Source organism: Narcine bancroftii, chromosome 2 (genome assembly GCF_036971445.1).
Source record: "Narcine bancroftii isolate sNarBan1 chromosome 2, sNarBan1.hap1, whole genome shotgun sequence".
NCBI lineage: Eukaryota > Metazoa > Chordata > Chondrichthyes > Torpediniformes > Narcinidae > Narcine > Narcine bancroftii.
In genome coordinates this window covers 318669070-318682041 of record NC_091470.1, presented here as the reverse complement: position 1 = coordinate 318682041, position 12972 = coordinate 318669070, and the positions used below count along the sequence as shown (strand labels likewise).

The window sequence follows — 12972 nt, the reverse complement described above, 5'->3', positions numbered from 1 at the left end:
AAATGGCAGATGGAATTTAATGCAGACAAATGTGAAGTGTTGCATTTTAGAATGCCAAAGCAAGATAGGATTTACATGGTGAATGGTAGGCTACCGAGGAGTGCGATGGAACAGAGGGATGTGGGATTGGAGATACATAATTCCCTGAAAGTGGAGTCAAAAGTTGATAGGGTTGTAAAGAGAGTTTTTGACATGTTGGCATTCATAAATTAAAGTATTGAGTTGAGATAATATGGTAAAATTGTACAAGCTATTGGAGAAGCCAAATTTGGAGTATTATGCATAGTTTTGGTTACTAACTACAGGAAAGATGCCGATAAGATTGAAAGAGAATATTTACTAGGATGTAGCTTAGACTTCAGGAGCTGAGGTTCAGGGAAAGGTTAAACAGGTTAGGACTTTATTCCCTGGAGCATAGATGAATGAAGGGAGATTTGACAGAGGTATTTAAAATTATGAGGGGTCTAGACAGAATAAATGTAGGTAGACTTTTTCCACTGAGATACACTTGGTTGACTGTACTTTGATCCTCTCTTAATACAGGGAGAAAACTAGGTGTCCTGTAAATGTTATGTTGTCAGATGTGAAGGGAATAGGATGAATTATTATTCTCTCAACCTGTTTAGAAGCATTAAATGGCAGAGTGCAAGTATTTAATGCTGGCTGGGGTTTATCAAGCCACCTCAGCCTGTGCTGCAGACATGACATTTCATCTCCCATTGCTGTACTGTGTATGAGCTTGGGATTCCCATCTGGGTTCGTTGTAAATGATCTTGGTCTGTAAAATTCCATCAAGGAAAAATTCAAATACATCATGAGCAATTTTAGTATAGTAAGTTGTTTGGCCGATTACTTTGTTCCAATTGGAAAATTTCTCACCTTGTCAGGTTAGTAACTTCTAGCTCTGTCCTCCTGATCTGGGGCTCAGTGTTGGTTTTGTCAGGTACATTTCTATCTCCATTTCACTGCCATGATATCTGCACCCAAGGCATCTAGACCTTTTCCATGTCCCACAAGTCACTGTACACAAACATTTCCTCTTGTTGCTAATTTAATTTCTGTTGAATCGATTACTGCAGGAAAAGATGCCCAATATTTTGATTACTTGATATGCTCTTCCCTCATATAACATTGCAGATTTTTTTAACATCAGATGTAAACTGCTTCTGAAGTTTGATTTTTAAATGAATCAGATTAATGCATTTGCCTAAATTGATTTACTCATTGTTCATACTGATAACTTCTCACTGCTCTTAAACTTACTGCATGATTAAAACTAAATTTAAGTCATTGAGTCAGATCAGTGCAGTTCATTAAATAGGTTAGGGCATTGCTTACATTGAAATTATTCAGTACTGCCATGCATATAATTGAATGGCTTGATGCATTTCCCTAAATCGCTTGCATGGGGTTCAGATTAAAATCCCTTGCCACTGCAGTGCATTGGGTAATCATACAAGTCAAGCCTGTGTTATTTACAACAAGAGAAATGTTATAAAGTCAAGAGTCTCACAGCACAGAAAGAGGCTTTTGGCCCATCATGTACATGCTTGCCTTTCAAATATTAAAAAAAACCTATAAATCCTAATCCAATTTGTCAACAGTGTGCAATGCCTTAGAAATATTTGTTTTAAACCATATCTGAAGGTGAAGATTGACATATTTATGACCTATCTCTATGTAACTGGTGTACTAATTTGACTTGGTTCTTAGCCATTTGTTCGCTATCCACTTTATTCTGCTTCAGCACATTGGTTCTCAAGGGCACAATTCATGAAATACAAATAAACTAAAGCCACATCACAAGCATATAAAATGGAAGCCAATAATTTGTCTTCCGATCTTGGTTGGCACTAATTCAGAACTCTGCCTCACCTGTAATCTGTCTGTGATTGACAAATATCATTCGATAAATATTAGCCCTCAAAAACAGCATTTTTATTGGCAATAGATAAATATTCTGAGATTATCCAATGAGGAGAGAATCTTCAATAAATACGTTTTTAAGTCCAACTCTGAGAATGTTTGATGGGATTATGTGGAAAAGGGAAGGGTGATCCCTTCTCAGAGCAGGAAATTAAATGTTTTTAAATATATTAAATTTAGGCATTCAGCATGGTAACAGGCTATTTCGGCCTAATTAACGTACACCCCAGTACGTTTTTGAATGGTGGGAGGAAATCTGACCCACGCAGACACGGGGAGAATGTACAAACTCTTCGAAACCTGGTCCTGATCACTGATGCTGTAAAGACGTTGCGCTAACCACTATACCAACCCTATTTGTATTGGAATTTCTGCGGGCTGCTAAGTATTTTACTATTCTTCTGAGTCACCCGCTAATGTTACCAAAATATGTGCTGAATACTCATGCTCTGTCGAAAATCTGGGCCCTATGCTATGCTATCTTGTATCATTTGCAAATTGGACTTTATTCCTGTATACACTATAGAAAATGACATCAATATCAGATGGTGTTCAGTATTTATGTACAGGTGTAGTAATAAACAAGATACCCACATTCTGTGATTTAAATTATTGGTTTTGCTACAAACAACAGCAGAAATAAAAGTCAACTTGCAACTCCTAGTGTAAATGCATGGTTAAAGACAGAATATCAATGTACTTTTTTGACAAATTTTTTTGCTTTTAGGTGATGCATTTGATGTCTTGACGTTTCCATTCCTCAGCTCTTACCAGTTTCATAGTGGCTGTTGTGCAAGGTAATAAAATGGTGGAGTCTTCCTCAGTCATTACTGACAAATTGGTTCTTACACAAATAGTCTGATGAATGGTTTAAAGGTTCTATTCGCTTTTTAAGTATAAATACCAATAACATGATATTGTGGTTATTAAGAAAATAATTTCAGGTGGTATTTTAATTGTGTCCTATCCTTCAAATATTGGATTAGTTACCCTTTATATTACAAAAATTGCTTGTTAAATTGGACTGCACTAAAGAAACACATACAGCGTGTTGTTCCGAGGAGAGTATTTTTCCTATACAGATACGTAATCTTTTATCTGAAATTCTGAAAACAGAAGACTTTTGAAAACTGAACAATTTTTCCATGGATGTTGTCTGCATACCAAAGCTTGCGTTTGGCACCAAACATGACCTGGCGCGACCCAATATCTCGTGGAACCCTAGAAAATCCTTACTTTAGAGGTGCTGGTGGGGGAAAAAAAAAGTTCATCGTCTCCAAGCTGCCATTTACCGATGGCCGATTCGTTGTAGATGGCTGGACATGCCTCTCTCCCCCACCGTCTCCACAGTTGGGAGTTCAGATTGGTGGGAAGCCAGAATGTTGGGGGTTCAGATGGGCGAGTATCCAAGGTGAGGATCTGCGGCCAGGAGCTTGGATGGGTGGGCTGCCGAGGCATCGGAAGCTCCGGTGGGTGGACCGCTGGGGTGAAGGTCCTCTGAACGGGCGCTGGGACCTCCAGCAGGCGAGCGGCAGGGGCGTTGGGAGCTACGGTTGGCAGACTTCTTGGGATGAGGTCTGCTGTCAGGGTGTTGGGAGCTTGGATGGCTGCTGCAAACACCCCCGCATTCAGCGTTGCTGTAACCCCTCCCCCGTCCAGCACTGCTGCAACACCCCACCCCTGGGTCCAGCACCGCTGTTGCAAACCACCCCCCCTCCCCCCCAAACCTGGTCCAGAGACCCTTCTAGTTAGAGTATGACTTTGTCTTGCACGAATCTGAAATCAGTGCAATTATTTTATTAACTGGAAAATTCCGAATTCCAAAAAGAGTCTGGTCCTAAAGGTTTCAGATGAAAGGTTCTGCACCTGCATAATAAACCTATGTGAAATATGCTTCAGTAATGTGCTTTTAAAATATTTTTCTAATAATCAAAGTTAGCTGGAACAAGATCGTGTGATTATTAGAAAAATGGGCAGTAAAGTTAGCAGCTATCTCTAAATAAAGTAACATTCAGTTTAAGTGACCAGGAAGTGAATTATAAGATGCAAGGAATTCAATCAAAGTTTCTTATGCAGTTGGTGCACCTGTGGTCAACCAGAAACTATTCATATTGATAGGAAACATTGATTAGTATTTTCCTTTCTCAGTGCTCACTGAAACATGGCGAGCCATAATAGTAGACAGAGCATAAAAGGCAACTATTTTTCCTTTTCCTGTCGTTATAATTGTCCAATTAGTCCCATATCCTTTTAAGGATTCTATTCCATTTTGAAATGCTCTGTAGAATCTGATTTCAGCATCCTGACGGTCAGTGCATTCCAAATCAAACCTGTGTATTCACAGTACGGGTGTGCACCACATGACGTCCAACCACATATTTGTCTGTGGTCCGATAGGGTTATAATGGAGTTCAGTCGGAAATCCTGATCTGAGGACGTGAGAACGGGACATAGCAACTTAACCAATACTGAAGAAGAAGCAAGGGAAAAGGAAACTGCAGAAGGAGAGGAAGAACAGGTGCAGGAGGTTTGCGGCTGCGGGCTTAGCCAAATTCTTTGCCGTCCTTAACAGCTTGTTGAATCTTCTTTGCCTTGGCTTCGCGGACAAAGATTTATGGAGGGGTAATGTCCACGTCAGCTGCAGGCTCGTTTGTGGCTGATAAGTCCGATCGGGGACAGGCAGACACGGTTGCAGCGGTTGCAAGGGAAAATTGGTGGGTTGGGTGTTGGGTTTTTCCTCTTTTGTCTTTTGTCAGTGAGGTGGGCTCTGCGGTCTTCTTCAAAGGAGGTTGCTGCCCGCCGAACTGTGAGGCGCCAAGATGCACGGTTTGAGGCGATATCAGCCCACTGGCGGTGGTCAATGTGGCAGGCACCAAAATGAACACTTTATACTGATGGAGAGGATTGCTCAAGCAGTGTTTGCTGCATATTAAAAAAATTAAGAAGAAAATAAAAAGCAAACATGGCAAACAACACTGGACATACTCTATTCCTGAATATGCCAACACCTCCCTAAGAAGAGCCTTAGCCTGGTCCTTCAGGCATCACAGAGTGACAGTTCATCAGTGGAGGTTATTCGGCCTGAAACTCTTCCAGTGGGCCACCATGAGGAAGTGGAGAGCCGTGCTGTGGATGATCCTGATCGTCTTTGTTAAATTGTGTGTGATACAGGCTAATAAAGTGTTTACAGAAAAGTTTAATTTATCATTTCAGTATCCCATATAGTTTTGCTAAGTATATGGTGTTCACACAATGTTCATATAACATAACGCCCAGTTTCACAGAACATATCTTGGACGTTAAGTGGCGCACACCTGTATTTCCTCTGATTCTTTTTGTCAATCACCTTAAGTCTGTGTCCTCTAGTTACTGATCATTCCTTCATTGGGAACAATGCATCTCTTTTTGTGTATATGTATACATGTACTTGTACACATATGCATGTGTAAATATATGTGTGAGTGTATGTAAGTGTTTGTTTTGTATGTATATGTTTGCATATGTGTATGCATGTGTCTGTGTATGTGTGTATAATGTGTGTACTGTGTATGAATATATATATATAAATACAGTATATATAAATATATATATATATATATATATATATATTTATATTTATATACCCCTCCATAAATCTTCGTCCACGAAACCAAGCCAAAGAAGAAAGAGAGATAGATATTTATAGTATATGTGTATGTGTGGGTGTATATTTGTGTGTATCTGTGTATATTTGTAAGTGTGTGGGTGTCTGTGTGTATGAATGTATATATGTATTTGTGTGTGTAGCTGTGTATGTGGTTGTTTGTGTGTATGTATTGTTATGTAACAGACCAGCAGCAATAGGTATTCGCTAAGACAGTTATTTTTAAAATAATATTTTTATTATTAATTACTAATATCTAAACTTATCCCCTAGTATGTGCAAATATACTTAATTGTGTGTGTGTGTGTGTGTGTGAGATACCCAAACTCTTACAGCTTAAGCACAATTCTGGAAAGTTATTTCAAAGTCAGCCTTAAACATTCCAAAGTTGACATGAAGACTCTTAAACTAAGGCAAAGAAATGACAGACTGAGACAGACTACCGCAAACTCACGAAACCTTAATGAGTTATTTCCAGAGCGAATGTCCTTTCTGTGAGTGGTAGTCATAACTCCCCTTTTTTCATAGGGGAATCGAAACGAGTGACTTTCACAATACTTCCAGAACCCAGCCCGCAGGTCAGTCCAAAAATGACCATCACAATGGTTACGACCCAAATGCAGTATTTCTCCTGCTTCCAATTCTCAAATACAGGTCAGTCAAAGTGACCTTTCCTTTGGTCACAGTGGGATTTAATACCCCTTCAAAATAAACTTTCTTTTGGTCACAGTGTGGTACACTAATTCCCCTTCAAAAATGACTCTTCCATTGGTCACAGTGGGGCTCAAAACTTCACCTGGCAGGAAGACAAAAAACAAATTGTTCATTACCACATGGAGCCACTCCAGCACAGTCTCTTCAGACATTACTCCTCAAAGTGCTGCTTCTTTAAAATGGCTGTTGATCACAAAATGTGCTGTTGCTTTTTAAGTCTGTCTCTCACATGACTCTTCACAGCTGTGCCTGGATAAAAGCAAGATTTCCTCTCTTCTCTTCAATGGAGCAAAGTGGGTACCTACTGTCCTAGTTGTCAAACTCAGTTCTCTCCACAGTTGTGAATGGTTGGTTTTATACTAGCCCTCAATTTGTTAACCCATAAAATGAGAGTCCCACTAAAATGAAATGCCTCGCAATAGTATGTAATGAAGGGCATATACAGTAATATTTCCATTATCTGGCATTGAATCAACCGGAAAATCAAACAGCTGGCAAAAAATGAAATAAATTAGTAAACAAAAAAATCAAATAAATAAGTCTGAGCAGATGACCCTGCGAGGAACAGCTGAGACTTTGTTGGAGATGCACAGGTTTGGCCTGCTGAATGGGCAATGCCCATCAATGCTAACATTATTTTCATTATTGCCACTTGCGTGGAAGTGAGCCAGGTTGTCAGTGCAGGAAAGCTCTTCTAAGGCCTTGACCAAGACACTTGAGTGGAGGCGAGTTGAATTTGTCAGCATGAGGAAGGTGCGCCGAGAGCCCAACCGGGACACTTGTGTGGAGGTGAGTCAGGTTGTCAGCGTGAGGAAGGTGTGCCAAGGGCCTTACTGGGACACTTGCATGGAGGTGAGTTGGGTGGTCAGTGTGGTGAAGGTGTACTAAGGGCCTGACCAGGACACTTGCGTGGAGATGAGTTGGGTTGTCAGCGTGACAAAGGTGTGCCAAGTGCCTGACCAGGACACTTGCGTGTGGTGAGTTGGGTTGCGCCAAGGGTCTGACTGGGACACTTAAATGGAGATGAGTTTGTTTGTCAGCGCGGGAAGTTGCTTCGAGGACCTGACCAGGGCACTTCTGTGGAGGTGAGTTGGGTTGCGCCGAGGCTCTGATTGGGACACTTGCATGGAGGTCAGTCAGGTTGCGTCGAGGATGTGGCCGGGGCATCAGGATGAATAGCCGGTGGATGCCACTCACCGTTGGGATGACTCTCCCAAAGTGTCTCCCCATTTACTGCCTCATAAGAATCTTTAATTACTTGGTCTGCAGAGTAAGATCATCAGTGATCTGCAACTCATAGAAGTGGGGTGTTTAGTCATCAAAAAAATCTAAGAAATTACTGTCTTAGTTAATTAATGCACAACTTTTTAATGAATGACGAGATTGAATTGTGCAATAAGCATAAGGCATCTTTGGACGTACATAGTGCAAATGGAAACTTTGAATCACATGCTCTATTTTGTATGATGGACACCAAGGAAACTGAAAATGTAAATTGGGGTGAATGGGCAAAAAATATTCTCCCATTTTTAATGGAATAACTTGGTATATGTCCTTGTGCATCACAACTAGAATGCACATTTTTATTAAAATAAATTTGTATGCACTTTTGTTAGTCATAAGGGTGACAAAAGTAGAATGTTGGGTTGTCAGCGTGACAAAGGTGGCCTACCTATCTCCTATCTCATTTTGAGAATTCACATTCAATGCCCTACTGGCACATCTACAGATTCCTGTTTGAGCTGTTCCATTTGATTGCGTTTACAGAATTTGAGTACATTTGTGATGGCAGTTTAACAGTATTCACAAAATTATTTGACCTGAACATTGATGTGATTCATTCACCAAGATGGTTTCAATTCCAATTTCAATTCAATTCCAAGACATTGAAAGACACCTTTTGAAGTAGTTTTCCAAGCTGGCAGCACACAAATATTTGTTGAAGCATGTATTAAGCTCTAGGATACCAAACTGCTTGTCTCATTAGATGATGAATGCAGTGTTGCAGAACCTAAGGAAAACTAGGTAGATGGCAGGTAAAAAAACATTTGTATTCAATCTAGGTTCCAAAGAACTAACCATTTATTTCCATTCTGGCAAAGAATTAAAAACATGGGACTAATCGTACTGGAGAAGTAAAGTAAATGGGGACAATGATTTGTATTTCAAATACTATTTGATATATTGTTGAGCAGTAACAATGGGCCAGTGCCAAAATTTCTAACTGATCATAATTTCCTGTTTTGATAGCAGCTAGATTTTGCTGAAGTGAAGAATTTCTCACAGATGTATTCTGACTTGCGTACTTTTTTTAAAATTAATGTACTCTTGAAAATGTGTCTAGTAACTTGCCAGTCAAAAACATTTTTATTGATGACAGTTCCTTTCATTTACACTATATAAAAAAATTGAAATCGATCCCTTTCACCTACTATAAGTTTTCTTTAATAGCTCGTCAAACTTGATGTACATTATTTTTGTCAATGTGCAAACATAATCATATTCTATTAATAATTTTTTCCATTACCATTTTTACTTGATGAAAACTGTACCCTAGAAGGTAAATTGCAGGTTGGATGAGTTTTTAGTCTTGGGGGAAAAATGTTCCTGGCTCTGTAAAAGTCAGTGTAGAATGTTGAATGCTTAGTGGGAATTTGAAATTCCCATGTATTTTATATTTAGTGAGAGGAACCTGGGATTGGCATGCAACCAGTCAATGAAGGGAACAACAAATCTCTCTGTCTTAACCTTATAGCCAAAGCACAGAGAGTTTGTGAGACAAGGAAATGCAATGAACTATTTTTATGTTCTAAGTTTCAATGTTTAGGTCTCATGTCGGCCTCCAAATAATGTCCTCAATATTGACAGAGCTTAACTGAGGTTAATATTTTAGAATTCTTTGCTTTATTTACCATCATACACATATATGTATATATTTTATAACAAACTGATATTGTGCCATACCCAGTGTTGCATTTAAAGTTACTTACTATCATAGTAAGTAGTATTTTCTTTTCCTTTCTACAGTGGAATTCTGGGGGTGTCCCTAAAATTTCTTTCTGTAAAGTTGAAGAATTGTGTGTCAAAAGTACGTTATGGTGCGTGGATACTGTTAACAAAGGTATGCAAATAAAACTCAGTGTTTGTGCTTGCTATTTCATTTTGCAAACTATCTCTCTTATCTAATGTTCAACAAGTTTACCAACCATCATTCTAATGTAATTCTTCATTAGACACCATATCATACTCTTTCAAAGTAATTTTCCTTTCTTGAAATTTCTGAGCATAGGCTGCACTCCTAAGGCAAAAGGTGAGTGAGAGGAAACCCAGGGAATTGGCCAGCAAAGTCCAAATTGTTTAAGGTTAAGATGTTTTTTTTTGGTTTGTTGGAATAAAAGCATAATTATAAGCCTTAATTGTGGAAAATGTTCACGGTCTTGAATTATAATGAATATCAACTTACATCATTACATAAATTCTCCCACCTAGCCCACTGGGATACATAATTCTGCCCTCGGGTTGCTGGTAAAGTACTATCTTAACATCAGCAAGTACATGACACTTTTAATTCCAATTAATTCTGGGGCATCTGTTCCAGTTCTGAGCAGCATTCAGTGACGTGCACCATGAAGTCTGTTAGTAATCTGAAATAGTCTGAAGAGAAAACATTCATGCTCCTGTAGGCAAAGTATGTTGATGTATTCTGCCTTTGCGATATTTTAGAGGAATTTCATGAATTTGGTTAAACCAAAATGTTGAATTCTATTAATGGGAACATACTTATCTGAACTGAACCCAGCACCTCTGTTAAAATTCCTTCTCTATTACAAAGAAAACAATATTGAATTTGACAGCCTATCCATGTTTCTGGATTCTTTAACCTTGGAACTGTCTAATAAATGGGTAGAACTTAGAAACAAGAAGGTAATGATCAATTTGAGGGAATATATTATAGCCCCCCCCCCCCCTGTCTTTGTATGGTGCTTTGAGACACTGTGAGATTTTAAATGAATATTTCTCATCAATCTTTACTGTGGAAAAGATAATGGAAACTAAAGAATTGAGGCAAATGAGTTGCAATTTCATGGACAATGTGGCAGCCTTGGAGCATATTGGTAGACAAATCCTGAGAACCTGATGAAGTGCATTCTCACACCTTGTGGGAAGCTAGGGAGGACATTTCAGAGGCCCGTGCTGTGATATTTACATTACCTTTGACCTCAGGTCAAGTGTGAGAAGAGAGGAGGCTGGGTAATGTGGTGCTATTATTTTTAAAAAGCAGCGATGACAAGCCAGGAGTTGATATTAGTAGTTCCAAAATTATTGGAGGGGATTTGGAGGTCAGCATCTACCAACATTTGGATGGCAAGGCCTGATTGAAGGTAGTCAATATGGCTTTGTGCATGGGAGATCATGACACACAAATCTGATCGTTTTTCTCAAGAGATGACGAGGAGGATTGATGAGGGCAAGGCAGTGGATATTGTTTATGGACTTTAAGAAAGCCTCTGACAAGGTCTCACATGGCATGTTAAGTTGAAAGGTTACATCACATGGGATCTAAGGGGATATGGCTCATTGGATTTAAAATTAGTGATGTTTTTTCTGATTGGAGGCCTGTGACCCGTGTGTGTCGTAGGGGTCATTATTGGGACCACTGTTGTTAATTAACAATTTGGATGGCAGTGTAGATTACATGATAAGTAAACTTTCAGATTATACCGTGATAAAGAAATAATACTTGTCACAAAAATTCCATGGTGATGGCTTGGACCTGCCCTAACTGACATTCAATGATTACAACTCCAGATATTGAATTGTTTCCTCTTAATACCCATTGACTTTATTTTATCAGGGCTCCTTGATACCACAATCTGTCAAATGATGTCAAAAGCAGCCAGTCTATCTCATCTCTAGAATTTTGCTCATTGCTCCATAGTTGGACCAATACTCTGCTCTCAAACTAGATTTTACTGACAAAACTCAAATTGAGTGCCAGTGAGCAGATTATTGGGATATTAAGTGTTTCTTGATAGCAATCAGTGGTACATAGAACATTACAACACAGAACAGGCCTTTCAACCCATGATGTTGTGCCAACCTAAATAAACCTACAGAACTAACTAAACCTTCCCTACCTCCCACACATCATCCTCTATTTTTCTTGCATCCATATGACTCTCTGAGTCTTTTAAATGTCCCTATTGTACCAGTCTCCACCACCACCCAGGCAATGCTTTCCATCCACTACTCTTCATATAAAAAAAACTACCCCTGACATCTTCCTCCAATCACTTTATTCAGATGTCCTTTGCTGTTTACTACTGTAGCGCTGGGAAAAAGTTGCTCACTGCCTCTCCTAATCTTATAGATCTCTATTGTCACCTCTTCTTGGGTCCAAAGAGAAAACCTTGCCTTAAAGACACATTCTCCAAATCAGGCAACATCCTAGTAAATCTCCACTGCGTCCTTTCCATGGCTTCCACATCTTTCCTGTAATAAGACAACCAGAACTGAACACAATATTCCAAGTGTAGTCGAACCAGGGTTTTATGGAATCACAACATTCCCTCTCGATTCTTGAACTCAATCCCAGTATAAGGTCAGCATAAGCCTTCTTAAATACCCTATCAATCTGCTTAGCAACCTTGAGGTCTATCGATTTGGACCCCCTCTGTTATCCCATACTATTAAGAATCCTGCTATTAACCATATACTCCGCCTTACAAAATGCATCACTTCACCCTTAACCAGATTGAACTCCATCTGCCACTTTTCTGCCGAACTTTGTATCCTGTCTATATCCTGTTGTAACATATGACCACCTTCTACACTATTCACAACACTCCAAAACACCTTTTTTGACAATTTTGGAATAAATGTTGTGATGTCGAGTTCCTACCCAGTTTTATTAAAACAGTTGTATTGTTCTGTTTTCGCATTAATAAATCAAGTTGTGTCTTAATTTTCTTTTCCTATTTTTTGGGCCGTGATACTCAGAAACCACTTTTTTGGTGAGATCAAGTTAACAAGTCCTGATCTCAGTTTGTGAACTGTAACAAAGCTGGAATCTGATGCCTTCCTGTAGATTATGATCTTACAAAGTGTAATTTTAGAATAGATTTACAAATGATTAATCAGTAACTTTTGGTATTTGAAACAGCCTCATATTTGCTTGATTTCCATTAACAGCTCACTGTTACAGAGTCCAGAGGACCCCAAAAACCAGCAGCAACAGAGATGCACCACGACACAGGGTTATTTAAACAAAAGTAGTTTTTAATTATAATTGAACAAGAAAACAGAATTAAAATCTAACTTACTACTTAACCTACTTACTTAACTTACCTAACTACTTAATCCCCCCCCCCTCCTCTAATACTAAGCGCAGGGATGTGTAATTTATATTTAAGATTAGAAAAGTTCTTTGGATCACAGTCCAATCTCATTGGTTGCAGGCAATTCTTGTACTGTGCGCAGAAGTTAGCATTAACAAAGTTCACCAGTCTTTGGAGCTTAACAGGCAAATGGTTACCACTCAGGAGGGTTCTTGGTGGTTTTCAGAGAGTTTCCTTTTCCAGGACTGATTCCTTCTCAATCAGTCTTGCTGACGAAACTTGCCCCCTTCAGGGTTCTCCAGATGATCCTCTTTCTTTCAGGTCACCTTTCAGACCATCAGTCTTCTCTGT

General features: G+C 39.2%; 1 protein-coding gene across 3 annotated transcripts in view; it reads left to right on the top strand.

Annotated features, from left to right (window-relative positions):
* The window catches only part of LOC138755571 (UDP-N-acetylglucosamine transporter TMEM241 homolog), a 198088-nt gene that overhangs the window by 93843 nt on the left and 91273 nt on the right, over nucleotides 1–12972 (top strand). For all 3 annotated transcript variants that reach the window (XR_011352398.1, XM_069921795.1, XM_069921793.1), the window contains exons 12-13: nucleotides 2654–2723; nucleotides 9311–9404. Coding sequence is in view for 2 of the 3 variants with exons in the window: in XM_069921795.1 (XP_069777896.1) it covers nucleotides 2654–2723; nucleotides 9311–9404 (164 nt within the window). In the remaining variant the exon portion in view is untranslated. The remainder of the gene's footprint in view (nucleotides 1–2653; nucleotides 2724–9310; nucleotides 9405–12972) is intronic.